Here is a 12,604-nt window from a genome sequence, read left to right as displayed (position 1 = left end):
ACTAAATTGAGTGGTGTGGATGTTTGAAATTATGGCTGTTTAAGCTGTCCTAGATTCTGAAAAGAGAACCTTATGCCCTCTACAACTGTTTAGATACAGTTGTCAGAGCATAAAAATGTATTTCATATTACACTGTGAAATCTGAGCCCACTGAACTGACACAAGACATCAGAAAAGAGCTTGAAAATAGGGGATGGGGTTAATTGTGTAAAATGGGCCAAAATTGTTATGAGGATGTTACAGCATGCTCTGTCTCTAGGTTAAGATTTTTACATAGCATGGCTAGAAGAGACTGCTACCTGAAAATTTCAATATATAGATTTTGCTTAGATAGACCAGTTTAGTAATTCTGTGGAAAGGCAGATATCTTTTGTATGTTATGTGCCTTCGATTACGACTTATGGTGACCCTATGAATCAGCCACCTCCAATAGCATCTATTACAACCACCCTTTCAGATCTTGTAAGTTCAGGTCTGTGGCTTCCTTTATGGAATCAATCCATCTCTTGTTTGGTCTTCCTCTTTTTCTACTCCATTCTGTTTTCCCCAGCATTATGGTCTTTTCTAGTGAATCATGCCTTCTCATTATGTGTCCAAAGTATGACAACTTCAGTTTCATCATTAGCGTCTAGTGATAGTTCTGGTTTAATTTGTTCTAACACCCAATTATTTGTATTTTTCGCTCTCCTCCAGCACATTTCAAATGAGTAGATTTTTCTCTTACTCACTTTTTTCACTGTCCAACTTTCACATCCATACAGAGATCGTGAATACCATAGACTGAATGATCCTGACTTTGGTATTCAGTGATACATCTTTGCATTGGAGGACTTTTTCTAGTTCTCTCATAGCTGCCCTCCCCAGCCCTAGTCTTCTTCTAATTTCTTGACTATTGTCTCCATTTTGGTTAATGACTGGGCCAAGGTACTGATAATCCTTGACAAGTTAAATGTCTTCACTGTCAACTTTAAAGTTACGTAAATCTTCTGTTGTCATTACTTTAGTCTTCTTGACGTTCAGTTGTAGTCCTGCTTTTGTGCTTTCCCCTTTTAACTTTCATCAGCATTCGTTTCAAATCATTCCTAGTTTCTGCTAGTAGTATGGTATCGTCTGCATATCTTAAATTACTGCTATTTCTTCCTCCAGTTTTCACATCTCCATCTTGGTCCAATCCTGCTTTCCGTATATGTTCTCCATATAGATTAAACAGATAGGGTGATAAAATACACCCATCTCACACCCTTTCCAATAGGGAACCATTTGGTTTCTCCATATTCTGTCCTTACAGTAGCCTGTTGTCCAGAGTACAGATTGTACATCAGGACAATCAGATGCTGTGGCACCCCCATTTCTTTTAAAGCATTCCATAGTTTTTCGTGATCTACACAATCAAAGGCTTTGCTGTAATCTATAAAGCACAGGGTGATTTTCTTCTGAAATTCCTTGGTCCGTTTCATTATCCAACATATGTTTGCAATATGACAAAAAAATACCTCTAGTTAAAAAGAAAGATTTCAGTGGATGACTGACAAAACTCTTAAAATGGTTAAAGAGAGAAGGAAAGCAAAAGGAGACAAACACGGTCAATAATACAGCGACTAGTATGTAGGGACAGAGAACTATTACAACAGTTATTGTACAGAAATTGTACCATTGGTATCACCCTTCAGGTGATACCAATGGTATCACCTGAAGGGTGATTTTCTTAGGTAGTCCAACATCACGTGGGATATAGCGCCATCTAGCGTCCGAAGTCAAGTATGGATCAAAGTCAAGACCTGGGGCATCGAGCCCCTCCCACTCCAGTTCATTCGTGACGAGACCGAAGTGAGAGACATATCTGAAAAGACATAAAAGGCCAACGGGCCTAATAGCAAGGAAACAGTGTCCCAAAACATGACCCAAAGATTGCAAGCATATTAAACAGGTCCAAATTGGTCTTGACTTGGTAAAAAAGTTTAAATATTATAACACTGAAGAGTAATAAGTGGTAAGGTAGCAAAAAACCCCAAATCCTCCAAAAAGGGAGGGCCGTGATGTCGGACTACCTAAGAAAATCACCCTTCAGGTGATACCAATGGTACATTTTCCTTAGGTAGTCTGACATCACGTGGGATGTACCAAAGCAGCCCCTAATAGGGAGGGACCGCCTCTTGGCTACTTAGCAGAAATAACCTGTTGTAAAACACGCCTCCCGAATGAGGCATCAGCAGAAGCGTAATGGTCTATCTTATAATGTCTTATGAAAGAATTTGGGGCAGACCATACAGCCGCTCTGCAAATCTCTGCTAGAGGAGCATTGGTTGCGAAGGCAGCCGTAGTGGCAGCTGACCTAGTGGAATGTGCCGTTATGTTACGAGGCACTGACAGCTGAAGGGACTCAGGCCAATGCAATACAGGCACGCAACCAACAAGATAACGTAGAGCTAGACACCTTTTGCCCCAGAGTACGCGGGTGAAAGGATACAAATAAGGAATCCATTGACCGTATGTCCTGGGTGCAAGACAGGTATGTCTTGAGGGCCCTCTGGACATCTAGCGAGTGCCAGGCCTTCTCGAGCGGATGAACAGGATCCAGACAGAACGAAGGCAAAACAATGTCTTGGTTACAGTGGAATGCCAAAATGACCTTGGGATGGAAGGAAGGATCTAGACGTAGTACCACTGAGTCCTTATGGAAAATACAGAGATGGCGGGCCGAGGACAGTGCCTCCAACTCTTGAGATTCTTCTCGCCGAGGTGATCGCCACGAGGAACAGGACGTTGAAGGCCAAAAGACGTAAAGACACAGATCGAAGGGGCTCAAAAGGAGGGCGCTGCAGGGCTTGCAGGACCTTCGATAAACTCCACGACGGAAAGCGATGACAAACTGCTGGCGACAGTAGGACGGCCCCCTTCAAAAAACGTTTGACCAGTGGGTGTGAACTCATAGGAATAGTAGGAGACGTGACGGAGAGAATAGATGAAATGGTGGCGGTGTAAGGTGTTAGGTTTCAGTCCCATCTTCAGGCCTCTATGTAAAAATTGCAGTAGATGTTGAACCTTGGCCTGAGATGGTAGAACGTTTTGAGAGTCACACCAACTAGCGAAGGTAGTCCAGGTGCTCTGGTAGACCCGAGAGGTCGACTGCTTTCGAGACGTGAGAATTGTGTCCACAACTTCCTTAGACAGTTCCAAATGAATCAAATGTCCGCGTTCAAATGCCACGCTGTCAGATTGAGCCATTCAGGATCCAGATGCCAAATCGGGCACTGAGATAGAAGATCTGCTCTGAGTGGCAACCTCCAAGACTCCATCACTGAAAGTGAGAGCAGGTCGGAGAACCATGGCCGACGAGGCCAGTACGGTGCTATCAGGATCAGATGGGCCCTTTCGCGTCGCAGCTTCCTGATGGTCCTGCCCAATAGCGGTATCGGGGGAAAAGCATATAGGAGGCCTGCTGGCCACTGAGTCAACAGTGCATCCATCGATTCCATGCCGTTGTCCAGATACCTGGAGAAGTAGCGAGGTAGCTGGTAATTGTTACTGGATGCAAACAAATCCACCGAGAAGATGCCGAACCGTCGTTGGAGAAGGCTGAACACCATGGGGTGTAGCTTCCATTCTCCTGGGATCACTTGTTGTCTGCTGAGCCAGTCGGCCGCAACATTTAACACACCTCGGAGATGTTCTGCTCTCAGTGAAAGTAGATGTATTTCGGCCCATTGGAAGAGTTGAGACGCTTCCGCCTGGAGGCACCGTGACCTGGTGCCCCCTTGTCTGTTCAGATGTGATTTCACACAAGTATTGTCCGTGCGAATCAATACATGGTCCAGAAGGAACAAGGGCTGAAAATGCCAAAAAGCCAGATGGACCACTCTTAGTTCCAGCCAGTTGATATTGTGACTTGCTTCCGTGTTGGACCACACTCCCTGAACATACTGGGAATTGCAATGGGCCCCCCATCCGGACAGACTGGCATCTGTGGTGAGTATGGTCCTGTCTGGTTCTCGGAACGGGGTTCCCAGTCTGAGATTTTTGGCCGTAGCCCACCAATGGAAAGAGGTGCGCAGAGATGGGTGCAGGTGGACCGTACGGTGGTTGGACGTGGCAATGTCCTGTTGGAAAGGGAGTAAGGCCCACTGTAAGGGTCGAGTGTGGTGCCGAGCCCATGGCACGATGTGAATGGTCGAGACAAACATTCCCAGAGCCCTTGCCAGAAGCATTAAGTCCACCCTCGAACGACATACGAGATGTAGAGCCATCTGTGTGATGGCCGTAATTCGATCTGGTGACAAAAAGACCATGGCCTGCGTGGTGTCTAGAATTGCACCCAAATGTTGTAATCTCTGAGTTGGTAGTAGTTGACTTTTGTCGTAGTTGACCAGCCAACCATGGGTGCGTAGAGCCGTAAGAGCAGAGTGGACATGAAAGAGGGCCAAATCTCTGGAACTCGCTCGAATTAACAGATCGTCCAAGTAAGGATAAATGTGGACTCCCTGGAGGCGGAGATAAGCCACCAGGGTTAGCAGCACTTTGGTGAATACTCGCGGGGCCGACAAGAGACCGAAAGGCATTGCTCGATATTGGAAGTGATGGGGGCCAAAGGCAAATCGCAGGAAACGTCTGTGGGTTGGACAGATGGGCACATGAAGGTAAGCTTCTTTGAGATCTATGGAAGCCAGAAAGTCCCCTTCGTGTAGCGCCTCTACAATTGACGCCAGGGACTCCATCTTGAACCGTCGGTATTTTGCAAAACGGTTGACAAATTTGAGATCTAGTACCGCCCTCCATGACTGATCTCGCTTGGGAACTGCAAATAGGAGGGAGTAAACCCCTAGTGCTCTCTCCTCCGGTGGTACAGGTTCTACTGCAGCTATGTCGAGAAGATGGGTTATGGCTTCCCGCATGATCCGGCACCTGTCTCGAACTCTGGGTAGAGTGGATGGAATGAACCTGTCTGGAGGAGTCAGCCAAAATTCCAGTTCGTAACCATGGAGGAATAGATCTCTGACCCAAGCGACCCGTGTCAGACATAACCAGTGACTTGCAAACATTAGCAATCTGCCCGCCACAGGGAAAGCATCAGTATTGTCTTCGCTGACAAGCTCCCCTGCCATAAGTTGAAGATGAGGCACCTTGACTTCTCCTGTTATGTGCTCTGGCTTGGAAACGTTGCCTGTTCCAGGATCCCCTGGAGGAGCGGAAACCAGAAGATCGAAGGTTGCGGCCTCGCCCTGCAGGCTGCGCTCCTCGAAAGGGCTGAAAGGAGCGATATGGGGTGAAACGTCTGAAAGCCCTATGATCCTCTCTCTTAGAAGTGGCCAATACTGGCCTTCGGCTGTCTTTAGGGTCTACCAAGACTGCCTTGAGGGCTTCGTCTCCGAAGAGTAAAGACCCAGAAAAGGGTGCTCTAGACAAGTTGCCCTTGGCCGTAGAATCAGCGTCCCAGTGCCTGAGCCAAAGGGTACGTCGAGCTACCACCTGTGAGGCTAGAGCTCGCGCACCCAGCTGGGTGGCATCCAGTGTGGCGTCTGCTACGAAGGCTGCTGTCTTGTGTAATTTTACCAGGCCCTTGCGGAGCTTGACAGGGTCTGGTTCGGGATCATCCAAGAGTTCGTCTAGCCACATCATAGCCGCTCTTGAAAATATGGAAGCTGAAGCAGACGCCTGAATAGTAAAGGCAGTAGCCTCGTTGTTTTTACGCAAGGCGTAGTCCATGCGGCATTCAAAGGGGTCCTTTAGTTGTGATTCCCCTTGCTTTGGAAGGAGCGAGCGCGAAACTAAACTGGAGACTTGATCGTCGATGCCTGGAACAAGCAAGCGATTCATAAAGTCCGGGTCCAGTGCATAGAGCCTTTTGGCCATAATGGAAAAGCGGCGTGCCTGCAGAGGATGATCCAGCTCTTCCTTGGCCAGCTTGCCAATGGGGTCCGGCACAGGAAGGTAATGATCCAAAGATTTTGGAGACTTAAGGACTTTAGCCCCTTTCATGGGGAGAGTGGTAGATTTGGGCTGTGTAGTTTGAAGGCCCAATGTGCCCAAAGCTCTGCAAGATAGCGGAAGAAAGTCGGCCGCATCAAATAGGTGATATGAGGTGTCCTCCTCGAAGTCTGCCTCGTCACTCCACTCATCCCCTTCCGCTTGAAGAGAATAATCTGGGTCCTCCAACCCAGGGCTGTCATCTCCAATCCTGCCTCTAGCAATGTCAAATGGGTTGGGCGAGGGGAGCGGTACCACATCAGAACAGCTACATGGGGCTGGGGCACAGGAAGGGTGCTGTTCGCTGTGCTGAGTCAATGGAGCTGTCTGGACTCTCGACTGATCTGAGAAGAGGCTTAGTATATCTTTCAACTGCATCAGGAATTCAGGAGACAACTGCAGTCCTGGTACAGAGGCAGGTAGTTGCCCTGATAACGGACCAGCAGGCAGTTGTGCTTGTGGAGGAACAGCAACAGTGGGCTCACTGGGCTGGAGCTGCAGGCTAGATTGTGAGTGGCAGACCCCAGGCTGGTCAGGAAAACCCTCGAAGTCATCCTCAGATGACCCAGCTGGAGAGTGAAAGAGTGCTGTCAAGTGCTCTTGGTTAGCAGCTTGAGAATGTGGCACAGAAATGTAACGCGTGTTTTTGGTGGCACTGTGGCGAGACAGGTGTTTAGTTTTAGCCATGGCCTTGGAGTGCAGCCTGGGCAGTTTTTGATTTGCAGACTTATGATGCGAGGACTTGCAGGGTCTCTTAGCCACTGCTGAATGTGCATCTGAGTGTTGATCTGCCATTCTGAGCGCCCAGCAATGCTATACCAACACACGCACAGAGGTGGGGGGTGCGGTGTGGCAAGGGACTTTCACCACCACACGGTATATATAACACCAACACACGCACAGAGGTGGTGGGTGCGGTGTGGCGGAGTACTATCACCAACACACGCACAGAGGTGGGGGGTGCGGTGTGGCGTACAGTTCCAATATACAGCTGCGGCGCAGATAATTTCAAGGTGCAGTCCGAATATGCAGTTGCTGTGCAGAGGCACTTGTAAAAATAAGTCCTACAGGCACTTGGATAGCCTGACTAAATAACTGTACAAACAAGTGAAGGAGAACAGAAAGGGCGGGAAAAATGGGCAGATCAAAATGGCACTCGTGAAAAAGGGCGGGAATTTCAATCAAAATGGCGGCTGGGAAGAAGGCACAATGGCGGGCAGGCAAGGGTTCCTGGTGCTTTAGAAGGCCTGTAACAGCCGCGACAGTAGTCAGGCAGACAGATAGGGGAGGAGGAGCAAGGGTGAGCTCCAAGCGCAGTGTATAAACGATGACGCTCTTTAAATGTGAAAAAGCCTGGGGGGGGGTTCTCCCACGGCCACCTGAAGAGCCTCAAGGCAGAAAGAGGCTAGCAGAGGAGCCGCAAAGGCGAGCTCCAACCGCCCCTTGCCGAGGGAGGCCGCCTCCTATCACTTCAGCCCAATAGCAGCCCCCACCAAAAAAGCAGAAGTTAAAGGAGCCGCAGCTGCGGCTCCCGATGAAACAAGTGAAAGCTCTAGGCAAAAATCAGGCAAAAAAGGCAGCAGCCTTTCGCCGCAGCCCCAAGCAGCCGCCGCTGAAAAAGCAGATATGAAAGGAGCCGCAGCTGTGGCTCCCGGCGAGGTAAAAAGCGAGAAAAGACGGCCGCCGCCTGGAGGAGGCGGCGGCAAGGCTGGGAAAGTGCTGACGAGAGAGCCGCAGCCACAGCTCTCAGGGCTCATCCCAAAAGAGAGGGGAGCCCAATAAAATTAGACGTCACCTACGGTGGGGAGACGTCGAAAAGGAAAAAATACTAAAACACTGGCCGAAAAGAGAGCCGCAGCCGCGGCTCTCAGGGAAGGCTCGTCTGTTGGAGACGGGAGCCAAAAGGGAAAACAGCAGCCGCCGGATTCCTCAGCAAAAGGACCAAAGGGGGAAACAAAGTGAGGTAAAAATAAAAATCCCCCCCAAAAAATAAGGTCCCAGACAATAGAAAAAGAGAGTGAGGGAGAGAAGAAACAAGAAGAATTTTGACAGTCCCACACACTCAAACTTAGCTACAGTAGAAGATCCAAACACCTCAAACGAAGGAAGGCAAGAATGAACTGGGGTGGGAGGGGCTCGATGCCTCAGGTCTTGACTTCGATCCATTCTTGCCTTCGGACGCTAGATGGCGCTATATCCCACGTGATGTCGGACTACCTAAGGAAAAAGAAGAGAATAATAAAAAGGTAGAAAGAGCCCTATTCCAAAAGATTAAGAGAAATTAAAGGGAAATTTAAACGAAGGGTAGGGATGTTGAATAATCAACAGGGGAACACACTTTTGTATGATAGCAGCACAAATATTAGGAGGTAGGTCTCCAGTCCAACACTGGTTCTACCCCCTACTAAGGTCTATAGTACTGAAGTGGGGACTTGCTAATGTAGATTTTATTCTGTAGTAAGCCTAACATTTGAACCGTCGCCACTGGCCAGCTTAGCACCTGTCAATACGATGAAGAAGGGGAGAAAAAGTCAACTGTTCCACGAAGTAGGTAATCTAAACAGCTGCTGTGCACCAACATCGAAGGGCTGCTGTGTCAACTATTATTCTATCAGGAAGGTGGGACAAATTTTCAAAGGAAATCACCATAGAAGCTTATTACAGTAAGAGATGGCTCTCTATAACGCACATTAACCAGCCCCATTGTTCTGTTACGGACGCAGATGAATTACATAGAAACTATTTGTTAAAGTTGGCTCCTCTTTGAAGATACAGTCTTTAAGCTACTTTAGAAAAACTAAAACCTGTCTCAGGCACTGGCTACACACAAAGTAAAAAAAAATCCACTCTCCAAAGTTATTTATTAACATTATGTACAGAATATCAAACAGAACAAAAAACTGAGGTAACGAAACAGACTTGTTGCAAAATGAATTAGAATCAGACATTAATATTTGGTCCCCTTCCTTCCTGAGAGTTTGAATGCAACTATTAATCAGATGGGACTGGTTAAATTTACTTCACTGATGGCATGTACCAGGATCTCAAGTAAACGAACGCACAGTCAAAAAGTATTACGATGGCTTTAACATACCGACCCATTATTCGCTTGTCCTAGGCCATGAGCTTATTTTTTGAAAAACATGTTAAACCTAGGAAATATATCTGCCTGGATTTTGTTCTTCACTTAACACTTCTATTAGAGGAAGAAGCATGTAGATCCATGCCCTACTACTTTTTGAAAGGAAGGATACTGACAAGTCAACCATGCATAACAATTTGAGAAAAAGGCTTCCCTTTATTTTCTGGCTTTTAAAAACAAAACCTAAGAAAAAGTAGCCATGGCCAATACTTTTATGTTTGAAAACAGATTATTAAAATATAAGATGGGAGAAGGAGAAACAGTACCTTTATGTCATTTTACTAGCACAACTTAACTGGTTTTCACATGGCTGTGGATCCAGTGTGGGGAGAATCTTTGGCCCTCCAGATGTTGCTGAACTACAACTCCCATCAGTCCCAGCAAGCACGACCAAGTTGTAGTTCAGCAACATTTGGAAGGGCCACAGGTTCCCCACACCTGCTATAGATACTCCCCCTCCACACTCTGTGATGAAGTGTAAGATCCTATGCTATGGCACCAGTGGAAAAGTATAGCACTACTTTGCTCTTAAAAATATGTAAACTGGAAGTCACATTAAAGACTTAAACTGTTCCGCTATTAAATTGGTGGACATCATGAAAGATGTTCAAAGTACTGTAACTACCATCCTATATTCACAAAGGAAGCCATATGACTACATATGTATATATTCACTGAAGCAGAGCATATACATGAGTTTAGACCCAGGTGAAGATGCTTCCCAGTTCCTCAGCTTAGCCATCAGGAACCATATAAAGATGTTTTCTATAAAGAGTCACTAAGACCATGTTAATTTGGTTAGCATTGTACAGTATAGGCACACATGATGTCCTAAACTAAGGATTATCTCAAATTAGAGGCCAAAAAGGAGAAATGGCAATGTTTATTTTAGCAGAGAAGCACCCTAAATTTACATTTTTGTACAGTGTCAGTCTCTGAAAGACAGAGATTGACCCTCTAAGCCGGCATGTTCTTTGGATTCCAAAGGTCTATGAACTATGACAGATTTTTAAACAGTGCTTAAGTAAACACAGAAGGAATTAGGCAGCAACAGCAATCCCAAGGATGTGATTTGACATTGACCTGATTAAATGCAGCATGATTTTTTAAAAGTTTTGAAACTAAATAAAAAATAAATCAACAAATTCTCCCCACCCCAAATCATAAATTATGCTAAACAACAGACTTCAGTGAAACTTCAATAGAAAGGATGAACTGCAATTTTAGTTGAATGAGTATGTGTTACTCGACAGTTCATGGCACTTCTGGGTCACTGTCAGACTGAGAAGGTGAAATGTTCCATGCCAGTTTGATCCCATCAGTTTCAACAATTCATCTTTGCTCTAGATTTCTATAAAACAGAAAGCAGAAAAATAAGAGTAAAAAACATACTGAATATTGTTTGTACTTAACAATATAAACATGTTAATCAGCTCGTACTATTCACATTAGCTTCCTTTGCAATAAGAGATGGCAAGCACAATGGTGAGCTTTACCAACTGGGAAGAAAAATATATCAGGTAACACTTCATCCTGACTAACTAGGGCTGTGCTGATTACCTGCTAGTTTTGATTTTTAGTTCACACTAGCAAGTTTGGTTGAGTAAAAATTCCTCCTAAAGACCACTTATTAGAATGTGCATATATTCACTTGTTTTCTTCCTGTTCAGCACTGTTCGCCCATCTGCCCACCCAGTTGACAATGCTTCCTCAGCTTAGCCATCAGGAATCACATAGTGAACAGATTGACACCACAATTCTAAATATCAGCATGATACCACTGGCGACATGAAGGCAGTTTTAAACAAGTGAACATTTTTCCTGAAGTGCCAAAACATCTGCAATATGCAGGGAGTAGTTTCAAGCTAAGGCATAATCATTAATTTTATTCTTGGTGATCACCACTCCACAAGCTTGCGGTGAATAACTATATCATACAAAAACAAAAGCCATACCAAGACTCTCATTTCACAACAGGATCTGCAGAAGAGTTGGACAGGTCCCCATTGCTTGTTTTTGAAGATTCTTCTACCAAGAGAAAAGAAGTGAACAAGAATTGTGTATTCTCAGCAGTAGTTTAAGACAACTTTTTATATGTACAGAAGCAGATGTGGAAGCCAGGACTGTGAGATCTGCCTTGGACAAAGAACAGGAAATGAACTGGGGTCTACAAGCCAGCAATAGCTAAGTACATCCTCAAAGATACAGTGCATTTCCTGTCCTTGGACACTAGATGGCAGGATAAACACATGTGATAGGCTGGCATCTAAGGAAAGTTATGTATTCTTAACACTATTTTAAAAAAACTTCACACATAAACAACAAAAATGAAGCCAAACAGTATTAATGTTCACAATATCTAATTTAGCTCAAGACTTTCAACCGAATGAGATAAAAATATGAAGGCACCAAAGCCTAACAGACATTTAATAATATAAGCCTTTGGCATTAAACATCAAAAAAGTGTGTCACTGCTGCACAATATCTGTGATTTCACATGTTCCTCAGTACCTAGATACCTGTGAGTTCACAAGTGTTTAACTGCCAAACCAATATAGGACCATCAAAACATGGTCCAGTAAATGCTTAGTATATCCTGTGACAATCGTCAGTACCAGATGGCAGTGACTGGACACTTCATTGCTTGTTGTGTATAGTTAGGTAAACGCAAAGGTGCTAGAATATAAGCATCTGCAGAAAATCTCTCTGGCATTCTCTGGTTTTATTTAAGATTTGTGTGCTGAAAGGCAAAGGCCCAGGACAGGGAACGCAGGTATTCAGCTTCTGAAACTATCGTCAATCAGCCTGAGAGGACTCTGCTGCTCTATTTATTTTGTAATGTTTGCTTGATTTAGCATTTTAAATGTGCATTGGCAGAAAGGTGGTATATATATATGCAACAAATAATCAATTCTATTGAATATCTTTCCCTGTGTATGCACTCAGGATCACTAAAAAAACCTCATGGATGCCAAAGATTGTATCAGAGTCGGCCATTAATGGAAAGGAAAAGTCCATTATTTCTTATCTAGTTGGAACAAATCTGCATAAAGTCAATTAACCCACCCCCTTATTCTGAAAGGAATGACAAGAATTTATCCAGAGAAGGAAATTTGGGGAATTTATGCTTCATAGTACAACCCTTCATTTGGAAGCAAGTCCCTTTGATTTCAATGGAATAATCAGGATTATATCCTTCATCAATTGACTGACTATTATGCTGTCAGATCTTCCAGGCTTCTTACTCAATTTGTCCAGCTGAAAATAGCATACTCAATCAGGGCTGGAATATAAAGGCGTTCTTCCAAACTAGCGAAAGTAATATTGAGGATGCAAGAACAGAATGCTTTGTTTCTTATCATAAGAGTAATATTTATTTATTTATTCAATTTATATCCTGCCCTTCCTCCAGAAGGAGCCCAGGGCAGCAAACAAAAACACTAAAAGCACTTTAAATGTAAATGTACTGCCTACAAGTCGATTCTGACTTATGGCGACCCT

At 44.9% G+C, this 12,604-nt stretch overlaps 1 protein-coding gene across 2 annotated transcripts in view; it reads right to left on the bottom strand.

The window, feature by feature from the left end:
* Positions 1–8,803: 8,803 nt before the first annotated feature.
* The window catches only part of WASHC4 (WASH complex subunit 4), a 50,575-nt gene continuing 46,774 nt past the window's right edge, over positions 8,804–12,604 (bottom strand). The window contains exons 33-34 of one of the 2 annotated variants that reach the window (XM_061638912.1): positions 11,059–11,128; positions 8,804–10,454 (exon numbers count right to left, since the gene is read on the bottom strand). In XM_061638912.1, coding sequence (XP_061494896.1) covers positions 11,067–11,128 — 62 coding nt within the window. In that variant the 3' untranslated portion in view covers positions 8,804–10,454; positions 11,059–11,066. Of the gene's footprint in view, positions 10,455–11,058; positions 11,132–12,604 lie in introns of both variants that reach the window. The other variant, XM_061638911.1, reaches the window with a different exon arrangement.

Source organism: Rhineura floridana, chromosome 8, assembly GCF_030035675.1.
Source record: "Rhineura floridana isolate rRhiFlo1 chromosome 8, rRhiFlo1.hap2, whole genome shotgun sequence".
Lineage (NCBI taxonomy): Eukaryota > Metazoa > Chordata > Lepidosauria > Squamata > Rhineuridae > Rhineura > Rhineura floridana.
The sequence above is the reverse complement of the archived record's forward strand: the minus strand, read 5'-3'. Positions and strand labels throughout refer to the sequence as shown.